Here is a 16,026-nt window from a genome sequence, read left to right on the forward strand (position 1 = left end):
CTTATTGTTGACAATACACAATCACATATTCCAAACAGGAATGGCCTTAAATGAGAAATCTTTCAAGAATTATTTTGCATAGATGTTACATTTCAATCGAACACCAGTGCAATCTTTTTGTGTCCAGAGGCAAATGAGCAATTTATATTAGCATTAAAGATTGGTTTCAGCAACTTGTTTCTTTCCTGAGTTAATCAATGTTTTTGGTACTAATCAGTTTTAAGTTCAATTGTTCACTCATAAAGACAGTCACTTGTCGCCACCTACTGGCTTAATGATGCAAGTGTCGCAAACACAGATAAGCGGAGTGATCCAAATGGTGCAAAGGTTAATACTGGTACCTACAGTATTTTAAAATAATATAAAATATCAATATATTATTCTTCAATCAGTTCTATGCAGCAGAATCAGATTTAACAGATTTATTTTTTGACCAATTGTCAAAATAAAGTATAGTCCTACAAAGCTATTTTTAATCAAAGCATGAGCAGAGCAGGGAGAGGACCAGTGAACGAGAGTAATTTTACCAGTGTTGCCCAGCACGGCTATACACACCATGATACACATGTTACAGCACAGTAGTGCTATTGCAAAAAGAAACAAGTCCAGAGAAATTTCATGTCGGCTCGTTTTTTTAGCGGACTTTGCCTTTCCGGTGAGCGTGAGCAGAGCTCGCAACACACACACACACACACACACGGAGGTTGCTTGCGGAACATTGAGCAGAACGCGCTGTGAACACGGAGCGGAGAGCACAGCGCACACACATAGCGGAACGCGCTTAGAAGTTATGCATCTTCGGAAGCGGACTCGCACGCAAAGTCATAAAACACGTTGAGCCAGAGTCAAACCATCGCCGAACACGGAGGGGCGCGGCGGCTTTTTAGTATCTTTCGGTCAAAAAACGAAAATGTTATTTTCGGCCGAAATTTTTCGGCAGCCTAAATTTCCATATGCTCTCGCGGGCCATATAAAATAATGTGGCGGGCCGGATTTGGCCCGCGGGCCTTGAGTTTGACACATGTGGTCTAAATGTATGCCATTCTTTTTCTATTTTCTATTTTGTTTCCTTGTAAGGCTTTGTTTTTAAAATAGGGACATTAGTTTTGGCTGTAATGCTCAGTCACTTGCAAAATAGTAAAACCAACACGAAAAAGAATTGTGATAAAATATTGTGAATCATGATTTTCCTGAAAGAAATCGTGATATGATATTTTTGCTATATCGCCCACCCCTAGCTAACGTTATTGCATAGGAAAAATTTTAACGCCCCTTCTCTATTTATATAAAACCGTCATTTACAGACAAAGCGTTATGAAATTGTTTACTTGTGGTTTGCGATGTAGCTGTCGTCAGATACAGTACAGTTGGCTGCTTTATTTTTCAACAAAACTTTTTTGCAAACTCTCCATTACACTGTGCTTTGTTTACAAAACAAAATGCTCCAATACAAACATAATCCTCCGACGTGATCAGGGGTACCATTAAAAATAAACTTAATAAACCTTAAACTTCAGGGTTCCTCAAATCTGGTCCTGGAGGGCCACTTTAGTTCCAACTCTAATCAAACACACCTGAACAAGCTAGTCAAGGTCTTCAGAGTTACTAGAAAATTGCAGGTATGTGAGTTCGATCATGGTTTGAGTTAAACTCTGTAGGAGAGTGGCCATCCAGGGCTGGATTTGAGAAACCCTGGTCTACTTGTTCCTGACACTGTCTGGGGTCCTTCTGAAGTCTGTACAGAGATGCAAGTGAGATGTTTAAACAGGACGTGTCACGGGTATCTGTATACTGTATCCAGTCAGTGTAGACAAAGATTATAATGGGTATGCTTTTTATGTGGTGCTCACATCTGGCGTAGACAGGTGTCAGCTATTAACCCCCTGAGGTCGACGGTATCGCCGGCGATACCAGCTCGCTTTTTTTTTTATCAGTGTAAAAGAAACTCATAAATACTCTGTTGACTTTGATTTTCCATAGGAGTTTCATACATCAATCGATTCTGTTAAATGTGTATTATTTTTGTGTATACTCACAATAAAAACAAAGTGTTGTGCTTTTTGACAAAAAAAGAAAAATAAACACGAAGCGAGTTCTGCCTTCTCTCTGCCAGTAAAGTCCATTCTGAAACGCGTCCGAAAATGAACTGTAGCTCAGCGAATACTCAGTCAAACAGACATACAGACACACAGGCATGAAGCTTGAATTCTCTTCTTTTAAATGAAGTAATTTATATAAAAAACAAATATTCTCATCTTGTGAAATCTGTATTAAAAGAGAGCGATTCCAGTCGACCTAATTACAGCTGATTCAGATGCAATGTGACTCCGCCCACGGAGAGCGTGCGCTATTCAAACGCAAATGGCTGAGGCAATCCGCGCAATCCTGTGAACGCCCCCCATATCAGCTCGAGAAAACACACAAGTTTATTCAGATCATTACTTGTTTACACCGTCTTGCAGTGCTGTGAGGAATAATAATAATAATGAAAAAATGTCCCTCAGAAGTGCGGGTATATCGAGGAGCGAGCTGAGGAATACTAGTAAGTTTTTTTCCTTCACGAATTTCTTCACGTGGGTTTCTGTTTATGAATGAATGAACGGCAGAGATGCGCGCTGTTTACCACAGCTGGCAAAGACAGTTTAAATTTAAATCGCGTGTGTGAATGAATGATGATGTTTTAGCAAACTGTATTGCTATACTGAGATGAGTAAAAATCGACTGAAATATGTTGAAATAAAATGTAGGCTATTTGTATAAGCAACGTATTAAACTGCAAATTAACAATATGCCCTAATATTTCATGAAAACAACGTTACAGTCAGGCGAAATATGAAAGACAACATCTTGTTGACTAGATTTGGGTACAGTTTTTACTGTAGAATACTGCCACGTCAAATAAGCTTTTGTTTAGCAATTTCTAGTTTTTAATCTAAGTTTTTAATCTAATCTAAGTTTTTAATAAAATAACAAAACATATTTACAAGATAGATGTAAGCAAAATCTTAAATGGTCAATATAAGTCTTCTTCTAAATATATCTTTTGTCCTTGCACTGTGGCTCAGTCAGTGTCACACCTGAATGAATGGCTAATTATGCAGAGTCATTATGCAGAGTGGGTGGGACATTGTATTCTAAGGTGTAAACCACTCCTCGTTCACGCCCCCTCGCATATTGGCTTTCCAAGCAAAACCTGTTTTACATCCATTTATATCAATGTATGGTTTTATGTGAACAATAAAGCAAGACTATTTTCACATAATTTTAAAGAAAAAACTCTAGGCGAGGACATCCATTAGTCAAAAGTCTTATTGACACATATTTACTATGTGTTTTGTGGCCTTATTTCAGAAATTTTAGTTTTTTCAATAACCATGCATAAACATTATTCTCTCAAAAATGAAAACATGTACATACACGTGGCTCACATATTATGGTAGCCCTGTTTGTGCTTTATAGAGTGAATTTACACCTTTGCCATTAATATGTTTATAAGTAACTGAAAAAAGCACAAATGTCAGGGCATGTCAGAACATCTCAAGGGCCCCAAAAACAGCCCAGACCCCAGAGGGTTAAGCAACTGAACGCTAGTGGGCTGGGTCCGTGATGCGATGATGTATAACTTTTTGTCAGTGTATAATTTTTTTTGTCAGTGTTTTGCTCTTGAGGCAGTCATATCTAAATGTATTTGCCTGTGTTGCATCACAGATCCCACAATATCAAAACAAGACGTTTTTAGAGCTTGGTTGATTAAATACTTTTTTATAATGAGGACGACGTTTCAAACTATGAAACTTACAGTATGTTTTAGTGGTACAAAGACCTCTTATATGTCAAAAGATCAAGAATTTTTTTATTTATCATGTCATGACCCCTTTAACTAAACCTTAGGTTAGTCATGGGTACAATGTTTGATTTATTCAGTGAATCTTATAGTTGCCACATGACCCTTTAAGGCTATGGATAATACATGTGCGTACTGTTTAGGATGAATATTGTCAGTGGTTATGGAGAGTTGCAGTTGGCCTCTTTCTGCTCTCATGCCATAATTTACACACCATCGATTACCTGCTGGCTCATGATTGATTATGAGAGAGAGAGAGAGAGATTATAGCTGGAACGAAGTGAGAGAGAGAGAGAGAGAGTGCATCTAGGTTTAGTATGCGTCTTATGAGTATCTTTGGAGCATGTTGATGAAGCTTGATTTTTGTGGGGACCTTGCAGACCACACTAAAATAAAAATAAAATCTAAAATAAATATCCCTTGCTAATAGTTTTATTTTAAGATACATAATGATGTCCTGCACATTTTTTAAATACATTTTTGCTAAAAAAAAATCTGCCCTGTGTATTTGTTTTACAGGACTTCCCCATCAAAGTGGCCTGGGACCCCAGCATGAGAATTGTCATTGGAATATCCCAGTTACCAAAAGCAGCAGTGGCAACCAGGATAAAGTGATTATTAACCGTAACGACAGAGACACTTGGCCTTCCATTACATACGGCAAGAGCCAGCAGACACCAGAATGCACCTTGGACGCTGAACGCACATCAGAGGTCATCAGCAACAGTAGTAGCACTATTATGGCTACAGGAGCTAGCCAGCAGGGTCATTACCCAATCAGCAAAGACAGCGTTAATCTCACTTCTAGTATGGTCTCTAGTCAAGGTGGCCCTACTAGGGGGTGGGTCTCAGAAGGAAATGTTGACTTGCCCATGGGCATTAGAGGGCAGTCCAGCTGGGGTGCTTCTAATCTGAACCTCAACCCCAGTGCCAACCCTGCTGCTTGGCCAGCTCTTGGACATGAGGGGGCTGGGGTAGGGTCAGGCCCTAGTAGCATAGTTTGCTCAAATTCACTTTCACTTAGTAGGTGTGGCCAAGGAGGAGTGGCACCACCTCACAGCACCATTGGAAAAGGTAGCATTGGTTGTGTCAATGGAAACCTTGTAGGGGACTGTGCATGGGGCAACCCGGATATCCCAGAACAGCATGAGTCACCCACAAATGTATCTTTCAACATGAAACCTCCTAACCTTAAAACTGATGGACCAAATAACACTAAACCAGAGCCAATGAGTCCAGTGAACAGCTGGAGAGGAAACCTCAGTCAGTCACCTACTGAGCCTGCCAGCGAAGATGGAACTGCTTTCTGGGGCAACGGAGATGCCAAAAATGGAGAATCAAAGGACTCAAGCTGGGATTCTGCAGGCGTCTCCTCTTGGGGGCAGGGAGGAGCTAGCAGTGGTGGCGGCTGGGGCAAACAGCCAAGCACTGATGGTACAAGATGGGGCAAACAGTCAAGCACTGACGGTACAGGATGGGATACTAATGATGGTCCTTCCCAAGAACATATGAGTTCCTGGGGCCCTGATACTCCAGCAAGTGAGGGCAGCAGGGATAGTAGTGAGGGCCACCCAGGAAGAAGAGAGAGGTCCTCAAGTGATGATTTGGCCCCTTTGCTGCCAAGGCAGGACTTGGACCCACGTGTCCTATGTAACTCAGGCTGGGGACAGACTCCAGTTCGTCAACATACTGTTTGGGAAATGGAACAAAGTCCAGACAAAAAGAATGATGCAGACGGCGAGGTCTGGGGGTCTTCGTCCAACACACCTTTAACTGGACCTGCACCATCTCCTCCTGGATGTGCCAATCCCAACCTCAATGCACCTCCTAGAATGGACACAAGCAAGAGCGAGGAACCTCGCAGAGCCACGACAAACACAGGCTGGGGAGGATCAGTCCCAGCCTCTGCTCATCCTAATGGTGGATGGGGGGAACCTCCTGCAAATAAAAAGGTTCCCAATGGATCAATATGTGGCTGGCGCGATCCCATTGCTGAAGGTCTCAACACCAATGGCTGTAATGGCCAATCTTGGGCTTCTGAAGAAAAGTCTCCTAGCTGGGATGATGGTACTTCTCAGAAGAAAACACAAGGTTGGGGGGATGGACCCAATACCTCCTCAGGCTGGGGAAGTAGTGGCAGTGGTAATAATGGAGAGTGGGGTGACCCTTCAGAAATACGGAAAAGTGGCTCTGGAAGTTCCTCTAGGGACCCTGAAAACAGAAACTGGAAGGAACCCCAGAGAGGCTGGGGTAAATCAGCACCAGCACAGGGTGGTGGTTGGGGTGATTCTCAACATTCCAATGGTTCAGCCCAAGGTTGGGGTGGAAAACTTCAGGAATCCACATGTGGCAACAGTGGAGCTGGAGGCATAGGATCATGGTGTGGCCCAAATTCTGTGAAACAGAGCAACTCTGGCTGGGCATCAGGAGGCCACCAGGATCCAGGAGATGAGGCCACAGGTTGGGATGAACCATCTCCATCTTCTATTCGTCGCAAAATGGAAATTGATGATGGGACCTCCTCATGGGGTGACCCCAGTGCTTACTGCAAGAGTGTGAACATGTGGGACAGGAATAACTCCCAAAATCATCCAGGAACCAGCAAGAATGGCAGCAGTCATAGCATCACTGGGCCAAACAACAACAACAATAGCAACCATCACCAACACCACAGCCAAGGTCCCACTCACAACCATGTCAATGGCAACATCAACAATGGCTCACCCAGTCAAGGTGAATCTCCTCTTAACAGGATGCCCATGGGAAATCCAGGTGAGAGAATGCATATATTTCTCCCTTTCTAATGCCCATTCTAGTCCTCTGTACATCTGACAAACATTAATAAAATTGCTTAAATTATTAAAGTCATGGTTAGATCCATCTGTTGACTACTGTGGAAAAAACATACACCAGTTAAGATTCCTCAGGGCCCTATCTTGCACCCAGCGCAATTGACTTTGTACACCGACGCATGTATCATTCCTATTTTGCACCCGCGCAAAGTGGACTTTTCCCTCCACAGATGCACGTCGGTAAACTAGGAAATACACTTGCGCACTTGCGCTCTTGCGTTCAGCGCAGAGAGGAGGCGTGTTCCGGCGCAAAAGTTCCTTCATGCTATTTTGCAGGTTTAGAAAACAATTGACCGTTCGCAAAAGCCACTCCCCCTAGTTATTGTTACTACGCCCGTCAAACAATTGAGAACCAGACACATAGCCATGGCTGGGTTGAGCTCCATACCTATTGGTATAAGTGATTGGTTTTGGAGTAATGCAGCAGACATATCCTCCAGGGCATGACAGAAAGGGCTGCAATCTAGTTTAGGTTACAAAGATTCAGTTTCTACCTGTTCTCTCAGAGGTATGACAGGTTAGCTATGCTAGCTAAGCTAAGGATGACGACCAGCCTAAACAAGTAACGTTAGCCTACAGTTTCCCCACCTCTCAAGTTTAACCTTTCATCATAGCATATGTTCTAAGTGTCTTTAAACATTTCATACTGCACTCGCTCGATCGCGTCCTATTCGATTTGGACGCGCGAATGGATTCAAAATGTTCAAGCGTCGAACTAGACACGATACATGCGAATTTGACGCTCTATTCGCGTTTGGTGTGAACGCAGCATAATGAACAGGCTCCGATGTCAAGATTGCAATGCTGGAATGTGTGTGTGTGTGTGTGTGTGTGTGTGTGTGTGTGTGTGTGTGTGTGTGTGTGTGTCAGAGAGAGAGAGAGAGAGAGAGAGAGAGAGAGAAGAGAGAGAGAGAGAGAGAGAGAGAGAGAGAGAGAGAGGCACGGGCGCGATCGAACAGTGTAAACATAAAAATAAATACTCCGTCATTTATTCATACAGGACATCATTAAAACTGCAAAGTGTTGTAAGAGTACTTAAACTACTTATTGATATGCTAAGTTAGCTCGCTAGCTTTACTCCCCTTAGAGCAGACATATGTATGCTTATTAATCTTCGAGGCATTTAGCTGTGAGTGAGGTCTCCCACACTGCTTAATCCATTGTCAGCATCTTTCCGCTTGGGTCTTGGGCTTTGAAAAGGCAAAAAAAAAATGACCCCTCCCTCTAAACTTTTGGGGTACCTGGAGTCAGACTTGCAGGTGCCATAGGCGCATCGTTTCACCTTCTTGCTGAAATCGCAATGTTTGACGGAGGTCCTTCTCCTTAGTTACAGTTGCTGAGCTAGGATTGGAAGAGGACTGTTCGAGGGCGGGGTTTTGTGAACGGTCAATTGCGCCACTAACCAGGAAAAAATAGTTTAAAGTCAGTGGCGCGTTGCGCATGTTATTCATATGCTATTTTAAGGGCACATGCTTGGCCATAATCAATGTAGCCTGTGCACAACGTGCATACACTTTGATTCTCTCATCTACACAGAAGCAGCAGTTTTCATTTTTGCAAATCATACATTATTACGATAGATAGATAGATAGATAGATAGATAGATAGATAGATAGACAATTTATTATAAAAGCATACATCTAGCTTACACATTTACCCAAATTATCATACGCCTGTTTAACCGAAGTTAATTTGGGTGGGTTTCTCCATTTCAATGTAACTTCTCTCTTTTACGGCCGTGACGAGAGTGTTGCTCTCCTTGGCTGTGAACCGCTCCTGGCGCGCGCCTGGCAAATTCGCCGTTACAATAGCAATCCGCCATGGAAAAAAACGCGTCTGCTCTTAAAGGGAATGTGAGATGACGCTCTGATTGGTTTATTTCACATTACGCCCAAACCACACCTATGAATAATGAAGCTACTTCAGACCAACCCCTTTTAGATTTGCGCCAGGCGCAAGAGTCATTTATCCCGCCGGGAAAATAGAAACAGCGCCCAAGACCCGCCCACAAAGTTACTTGCGCTTTGCGCTTGACACTTGCATTTCAGATCGTTAAAATAGGGCCCTCAGTGTGCATTCTGCTGCCCCAACTGGTTTAGATTTGAACCAGGAATGACTGTTGCATACTTGGCCTAGATGTGCTGTTATCATCCTCAGAAATGTGGGGTTTTTTTCCGTTTTTTTTTTCAGTGTCAGTGTTGAGGCATAACTTAGGATATAGATATTTGTAATCTACCTTTTCCATATTTCTGAGAGCTTTTTCTGTATTTTCTCTATATATTGGTTCAGAGTGTCTGTTTTTAGTAAATTTCAGTTTCAGTCAATGATTTGACTTTATCTGATGCAGTGCACTTACTTTTGTATTATATGTACAAGTTAATAAGACAACAACTATGTTATTTTCATAATCGATCTATTGATTATTTATTTGATTAATCAATTGGAAAATATTATTTTCTGTATTTTAAGTACTTCATCTTCAGTTATTATGCTGATAATGTTTGATTCAGGCTGGGGAGAGCTCCCTAATGTCCAATCAAATACAGAACCTTCTTCATGGGGCGAGCCAGCCAATTCCAACCCTTCTGTGGACAATGGCACTTCATCTTGGGGCCAAGGCCAACCCACTAAGAGCTGTGGAGGATGGGGTGAAAGTGCTTATGACTCCAGTGGACCTTATGGCAGAGGAAATGCACCTGCTGGATCAGGCCCCTGTCAGGAAGGTAATTAAATAAAATAAACCTCTTTGCATTAAAGCACTTGCTATAACAGATGAGGGAAATCTTAAGTCATTGCTGATACTTAATTTTTTTTTTTTTTTTTTTTTTTTTTATATTATGATAAAGTTTAACTACACTGACCTCTGGTGGTTGAATAAAAGTCCTGTACTGATTGCATTACTATACTTTAAAGTTGAACTTTGTTTTTTTGTTTTTTTTTAGTGTTAAATAGTTTATACTATCCCAGCTGAGACAAGTCAATTATTTGTATAAAGTGTAAATGCTGTGCCAGTGGCTCTCTGGGACTTTCAAATTATTGCTCTAACAACCCAACCAGCCTGACATAGAAACACTGACTCAACCAGTGGTGTGGGTTTGGGGCAGAACTATCAATCTATGTGACCAATGACAGAAAGGGGCAGTGTTTTGGAAGCCATTCACTGTGTCTGTCATTCGCTGCATCCAAAATCGCATACTGTATAGTAGGTTCTACATTTGATTTGAAACTTGCTTTGAAAACTGTTTTAAAAAAAGTGTTCTATATAGTATGAATGTATGAAGTATTAATAAAATTTGAACATACTATATCCACCATGTTGTCATTGTCATGTGACCTACGGCATCATTTGCGTCGTTTCACTGCCATTCACAACTCCTCTCCCGTGGCCTCATGGGATAGTAAAATGTCCATTGAATGCGCCCTTCAGAATTTTGGCGGACGTAGTAGGTCATCTGGATGCTTTTCACCTACTGTTTTTCGAATACTATGTATTCGGACATATTACTCTGTTTGCGTAGTGTTTTTTCCATATTAAATAGTAGGGAAGTATTCAAATTCGGATGCACCAATTATGTATGCAATTCCGTTTGGTGACCCTGGTGCAGCAGATATTACACACTTCACCTTAAAGGTTTTTCTGTGGATCCTGGTATATGGGCAACATGTAACCATAATTTTAGTATTGGGCAGACCAAATTTAATAATTTAGTCAACCATCCACATATCTAAACATACATAAAAATATATGGTTTTATATGGCCCTGATTATGAGCAGTCTTGACCAATTGTGTTTTTCCAGGTCCCAAACCTATGCAAGATAGCTGGGGATCTGGAGGGGAAGAGACTGGCATGAACACCAGCCAGTGGGATGCTGATGATGGTGACATGTGGAACAGTCCCACATCCCAAGACTCCTCTTGTAACTCATGGGGTCAATCAAAGAAGGCCCCACAAAGGGTAATTGAGGCCATTCAAAGCCATCAGTACTCTGTCCTGTAATGCATACTCAGTGTCACATATTCATTGTGTGGTTAAGAAATGGTTTATATAAACTTTTTTTTTTTTTGACTAATAATTTTTTATTAATTATTACTGTGGGTCAAAGACGAGACTTCACTATTTTGATGTCTGCATCAAATCAAATTTACTAAAGTGATATTATATTCATGAAAAAAAAAATACATTAAATGCAAGTAAAGTGTCTACATTCATGTTTCAGATAACTTTTGTGAAAATGAATTGTCAAAATATGGGTGAAATAATGTTCCGAAGTGTAAAATTGTTATTCACCTTAATGGTCCAGACTTTGATTTTGATTACCATTTACATCTTTAAATAAACATAAATTACCAAGTTAAAAAAAATATTAGTTTTTTTGGCATTTTCAAATAAATGTTGTATATTATATTATATTATATTATATTATATTATATTATATTATATTATATTAAAAAGACTGTCATACTGTTTTTTTTTTTATTGTTTTTTTTTTTAATATTGAAATAACCAGGGGACTTTTGTCCCAAATATGCAGTTTGTTAGAGGTAATTCAGTGTGAAAGGAAAAGAAGCCAGTCTGAAATCATATTAAAAAAACCTGATAGTCATTCGACAGTCTGTGACATCATCAAAAGTCAAGACCGTCTGGTGCTGCAGCAAAGTGAGTTTATTGCTCTCAAGTATTTAATTTCATCTTTTAATGGTGAAGTAACCTAAGTTACGAAAACACACGTCATTGAAATTTGAAAAATAAGTAAATGTTGTGAATAATTGTAATTAACTTTACTGGTCAAGGTCATTGTTTGATATTGGTTTCCAGTTGATAGCCTGTGTTGTAAAGTTTTTCTTTCTTCAAAGCAGACCAGGAGACGTTGGGGATCACGTTCAAACAAAGTTTTTCTTTATTGAGAACTCCGCTGTACGTGGCTGCAGGAATCCAACATAATCTAAAGTATATAAATTTACATGGTGTCTTATAGGCATTTTAGGAGGAGGGACTTTTGAAGGTGGAGACAAATTCAAACAAAGCATGTAAATGAGTATACAGGTTAAGGTAACACCCTAGACTCTGAGGGTCTAGCCAATCCTAATTCAATCAGCATAAGGCTCCATTTGCAGAACAAAAGGTGAGATTCTCAGTGAATCATTCGTGTGCTAATCCCATCAGTCTGAGTGATAAGGAGAGAACAGGAATTGCAACTTTGCTGAGATCTTAACCTTAAAAGATTCTTTACCATGATGTTATGTGCGGAAGCATATTTGAAATAGATTCTTAAATTTGTAACCCTTCAGTCGGCTTTTTGAGAGTTCTTAAAAACTCTCACAAAATACAAATTTAGACACTTAAAAGTTAATTCTTGTAACTTGAAAAAATTACAGGCACATATAACTTATTCTGTGTTGTGTCCTTGATTTACATGAGTGTCATAGTTCTTCTCAAAACCATAACTGTTGACACATACGACGCAGGGTGTGAAATGTCGTATAAACTACATGATTACACAGAAAACCATGTAACATAAGAATGGAAGTCTTGAAAGTCCATGGCGCCTGAATTGCTGTGAAGTCTGTTTCCTGTAGAGTCCATTTCGCACGTAGAGTCGCTCTGATGACTTTTCCCTCATGAGGCTTGTTCATGGAAATCTGAGGTGATGCTTTACACCAGGTTTCTGCTTGCGAAGACATCAACACATACGAGTAACACAAGAAAACAAAGAAACAGCAGAACAGCAATATTCATGCATAGACTTCATCCTTCCATAAGTCATTTGATCGTATAGTGGTTTTAAGTCTAACTTTTATCAAAGTACACTTAAAAGTTCATTCTTGTAACTTGAAAAAGTAACAGGCACACGCATGATCTGTGTTGTTCATCTGTAATTGCATGCTGACACAGAAACATAACATGCAATTAGGGTCCGTGAAGTCCTTACGGGTAATAGTCTTTTCTGGTCGGAACTGTTATTTCCCTGTGCTGGACGTGAGTCATTTGTTGGTTGACACACTTGATACTAACAGGTTTCCGAACCATGAAAAGTTATCTTCAGTCATATTAACCAGGTGCAGCACTCAGATAATGGTGCAGGCAGTAGTCTTGATCATATCGATGGATGACTGAAGGTTTTTGTATCTCTGCGTTGTGTATTTTTTCTTTTTCTTTTGTGATTGGCTCGTTCAGCAGTGGGTGTAGTTGTCTTCTTGAGGTTGTGGCTTCATATGCAGGTGAGACGTCGTTGCATATGGATTTTTGGAACAGCCATCAAGTGTTTATCTGCACAGAGGAAGAAAGAAAAAAAAACAGAGCAGTATTTCTTCAAACACTAGGGTTGTATGGATTTTTAGAGTCTGCTGTTGTTGTTTCATTCTTTCCCTATTTCTTAATTGTTTTGACACCTATAGACCAGTGAGGTGGGGATAAGCTACTGAGGGGGAAACCTATGAGGAAATCTTCACCACATGGCTGACCCCCGAAGCCTGTTGCTTTCGGTTCTTCCATGGGCTCCGCACTGGTCTGTGTGTCCTATTCTGTCCCTGTTGTGTGCACACTGTACAGAAAAAATTGGCACTTTCCATTCTCCAGTGAAACATCAGTCTTAATATACATCATAATACTAGAGCATGGGGGTCTGACTGGAATATTTCTGTGGTATAACATTTAAGGCTGTGAGTATACTGAATGTCCCCCAAACAAAGGCTGAGACAGTCACTTTCCTTTTCTTCTATTAAACAAAAATAAGTCTTTCATCTTTGTTGTGAGTTACTGGGGAAATTAAGCACTCACAGCCTAAATGGTTAACACTGTATCAAGTTGCCCCACAAGTTTAAAGAGGAGGGGAGGGGCTGCTTCAGAATTTCAAGCAGGCTAAGCAGAAGCTGAGTAACCTTGTTAACTTCTTTAAAGTTCTTTTTGTTTTTCCTACATTCTTTTCCAAAATGTCTGTGCTTGCCACAGTAAGAACAACTGGCTTCTCTTGGATATTTGCGTTTCTGTTTCTCTGTGTTGCCCTTAAAGGATGCTGCTGCAATTTTTACCCTTGCCTTGACATCAGAGTCTCTTTCCCAAGTAGCTAACTTGTCCAAGTTGTTTTGCAGGGTTCTTCTGGACCATGTTAATTCTAAGTAAGGCAATGCATTTTTATGTTCTGACAGAAGACCCTGAAACCATGCGCGAACTAGGGGACCATTATCACCTAGCACCTTCTCTGAAGTGTCAGCAATTCCGCTGTAAGCGGCAGCGGACTGACAGAATCGTTCTGTGTACTCACAAACAGTTTCACCCTTCTTCTGTACAAAAAAACTAGTGATTTTTGACCAGTCCACTTTCGGTCCAACAATGTCCTTTAACACTTTCAGAACTTCCTCTCTCAATTCATCTTTACTGGCTTGTTGCAGTTCAGAATTGTTTACAGCACTTTCAAAATCATCTGACTCAGTCAAGATCTGAGATATTAGCTGGGTGACTTCAGCTAGAGTCATATCATAGAGCCGCATCTTTTTGGACAATTGTCTCCTAAACTCAGAAAAATTTCTTTGCACTGATGGCAAACTTTCAGCAATTCTCTCAATATCTTTAGGACCTAAAGATGTTTTGACTGCTTGTGGCTGCAATATGGGGGTTGCAAATGAAACTTTATTAACACCTTTTCCCTGAGGCTTTTGTCTAGCTACGCACACTTCAACTGCATTTACATCTACATTGACATTGTCCTCTATTCTATCAAAAGACTGTAAATCAGGATAGCTTTCATCTGACTGTTGCTCTTAATCACATTTGGTTGAGGCTTTGTTATGGCCCAACTTTGTCTTGAGACAGGTCATGTGAGTCTGCAATTGTTTGTTCTGATCGTTTAACTTAGCAATACACAGAGCTTGTTCTTGTGCAATGGATAAGCTAAATTCTCTATGACAACAGATAATGCCTTTCACATTTTTCTTCCTGATACATGCACCCAACACTTTCTTGCAATCTTCAATTGACCATACTTTGTCTGCATCAATGTCAAATTTCTTTGTTAAATTCAATCTGACTTTCTCAGTCACGATTATGTCCATGTGCTCTGATAACAAAGACTTAAACTCATTGTCTGTCCATAACGGTGTAGCTCGTCCAGCTTTTTCAGTTGTGGGAAATAGTCTTGCATTCCTTCTAACCATTTTGTGAGTTCCTTTGTTACTTCACAATCACAAAACACGAATCTCTACTGTCTTACAAACAGAGGGTACAATCGTATTAACACAGCTTAACTATTGTTAACTTTCCAAATTACCACACTTAACTTCCCTGCCGACAAGAACAGAGGATCAACAGAAATAACTAGCACGTAAAGCTAATTCTTCTCTGCCTAAAGCAAAGGATACCAACTATTAACACTTGATGCTAACTTCTCTAGCAAGAGCATACACACAATATTAACCCTCTGGGGACCAAAAACGCGCCCGCGCGTTTTGCTCGTTTTTTTTTTTTTTAGCAATGAAAATAAACACTAAATGCTCTGTTAATTTTGATCTTTCATTTTCGTGTAATACATCAATCGATCCTGTTCAGTTTCTATTTTTTTCTGTATACTCACAATAAAAATAAAGTGTTTTGCTTTTTGACAAATAAAGAAAAATTAACATGATGCGATTTCTGCCTTCTCTCTGTCAGTAAACTCCCATTTGAAACGCGTTCGAAAATGATCTATAACTCCGCGAAAATTCAGTCAAACAGGCAAACAGACCCTCGGGCATAAAGCTTGAGATCGCATCTGTTAAATGAAGTAACTTATATAAAAAACAAATATTCTCAGCTTCTGTAATCTGTATAAAAAGAGAGCGACTCCAGTCGAGCTCATTACGAGCTAATTCACAGTAATGTGACCACTCCCCGGAGAGCGCGTGCTATTCAAACGCAAATTCTGAGAACTATTTCAGACCTGTGAAACGCCCACATCATCTGTAAACAAAGCGCGTCGCGATCGAGTGAGGCATAATATAGCCTACCTTATGGAGAAAAGATGTTGCTGATATGAGGAGCAGATCCCGCTGAGGAGTGAGGTAGGCTGTTTTCTTTTCTCAAGTGTGGAATAACGTTATGGAATAACGTTAGTGTAGGCCTATGCAAACCGCAAAAAGATGAATCGCATTTCTATAATATGACTCGCCTTTCTGTGAGATGAATGAAGGGTACATATTTGTAAAGACTGTTTAGCCTAAATATAAATCGCGCGTCTGTGTGTGAAAGAATAAACTGCTTTGCTATAGCCTACCGAGATGAGTAAAAATCGACTGGAATATGTTGAAATAAAATGTATTTGTATAAGCAATGTATTAAACTGCAAATTAGCATTTA

The 16,026-nt window shown here is 40.3% G+C and overlaps 1 protein-coding gene across 2 annotated transcripts in view; it reads left to right on the forward strand.

The window, feature by feature from the left end:
- tnrc6c2 (trinucleotide repeat containing adaptor 6C2) overlaps positions 1 to 16,026 on the forward strand; it is an 82,465-nt gene that overhangs the window by 48,148 nt on the left and 18,291 nt on the right. For both annotated transcript variants that reach the window (XM_081380833.1, XM_081380834.1), the window contains exons 5-7: positions 4,364 to 6,616; positions 9,207 to 9,419; positions 10,496 to 10,653. In XM_081380833.1, the coding sequence (XP_081236959.1) occupies positions 4,364 to 6,616; positions 9,207 to 9,419; positions 10,496 to 10,653 (2,624 nt within the window). The remainder of the gene's footprint in view (positions 1 to 4,363; positions 6,617 to 9,206; positions 9,420 to 10,495; positions 10,654 to 16,026) is intronic.

Source organism: Scardinius erythrophthalmus, assembly GCF_964197995.2.
Source record: "Scardinius erythrophthalmus genome assembly, chromosome: 12".
In the NCBI taxonomy this organism is placed as follows: domain Eukaryota; kingdom Metazoa; phylum Chordata; class Actinopteri; order Cypriniformes; family Leuciscidae; genus Scardinius; species Scardinius erythrophthalmus.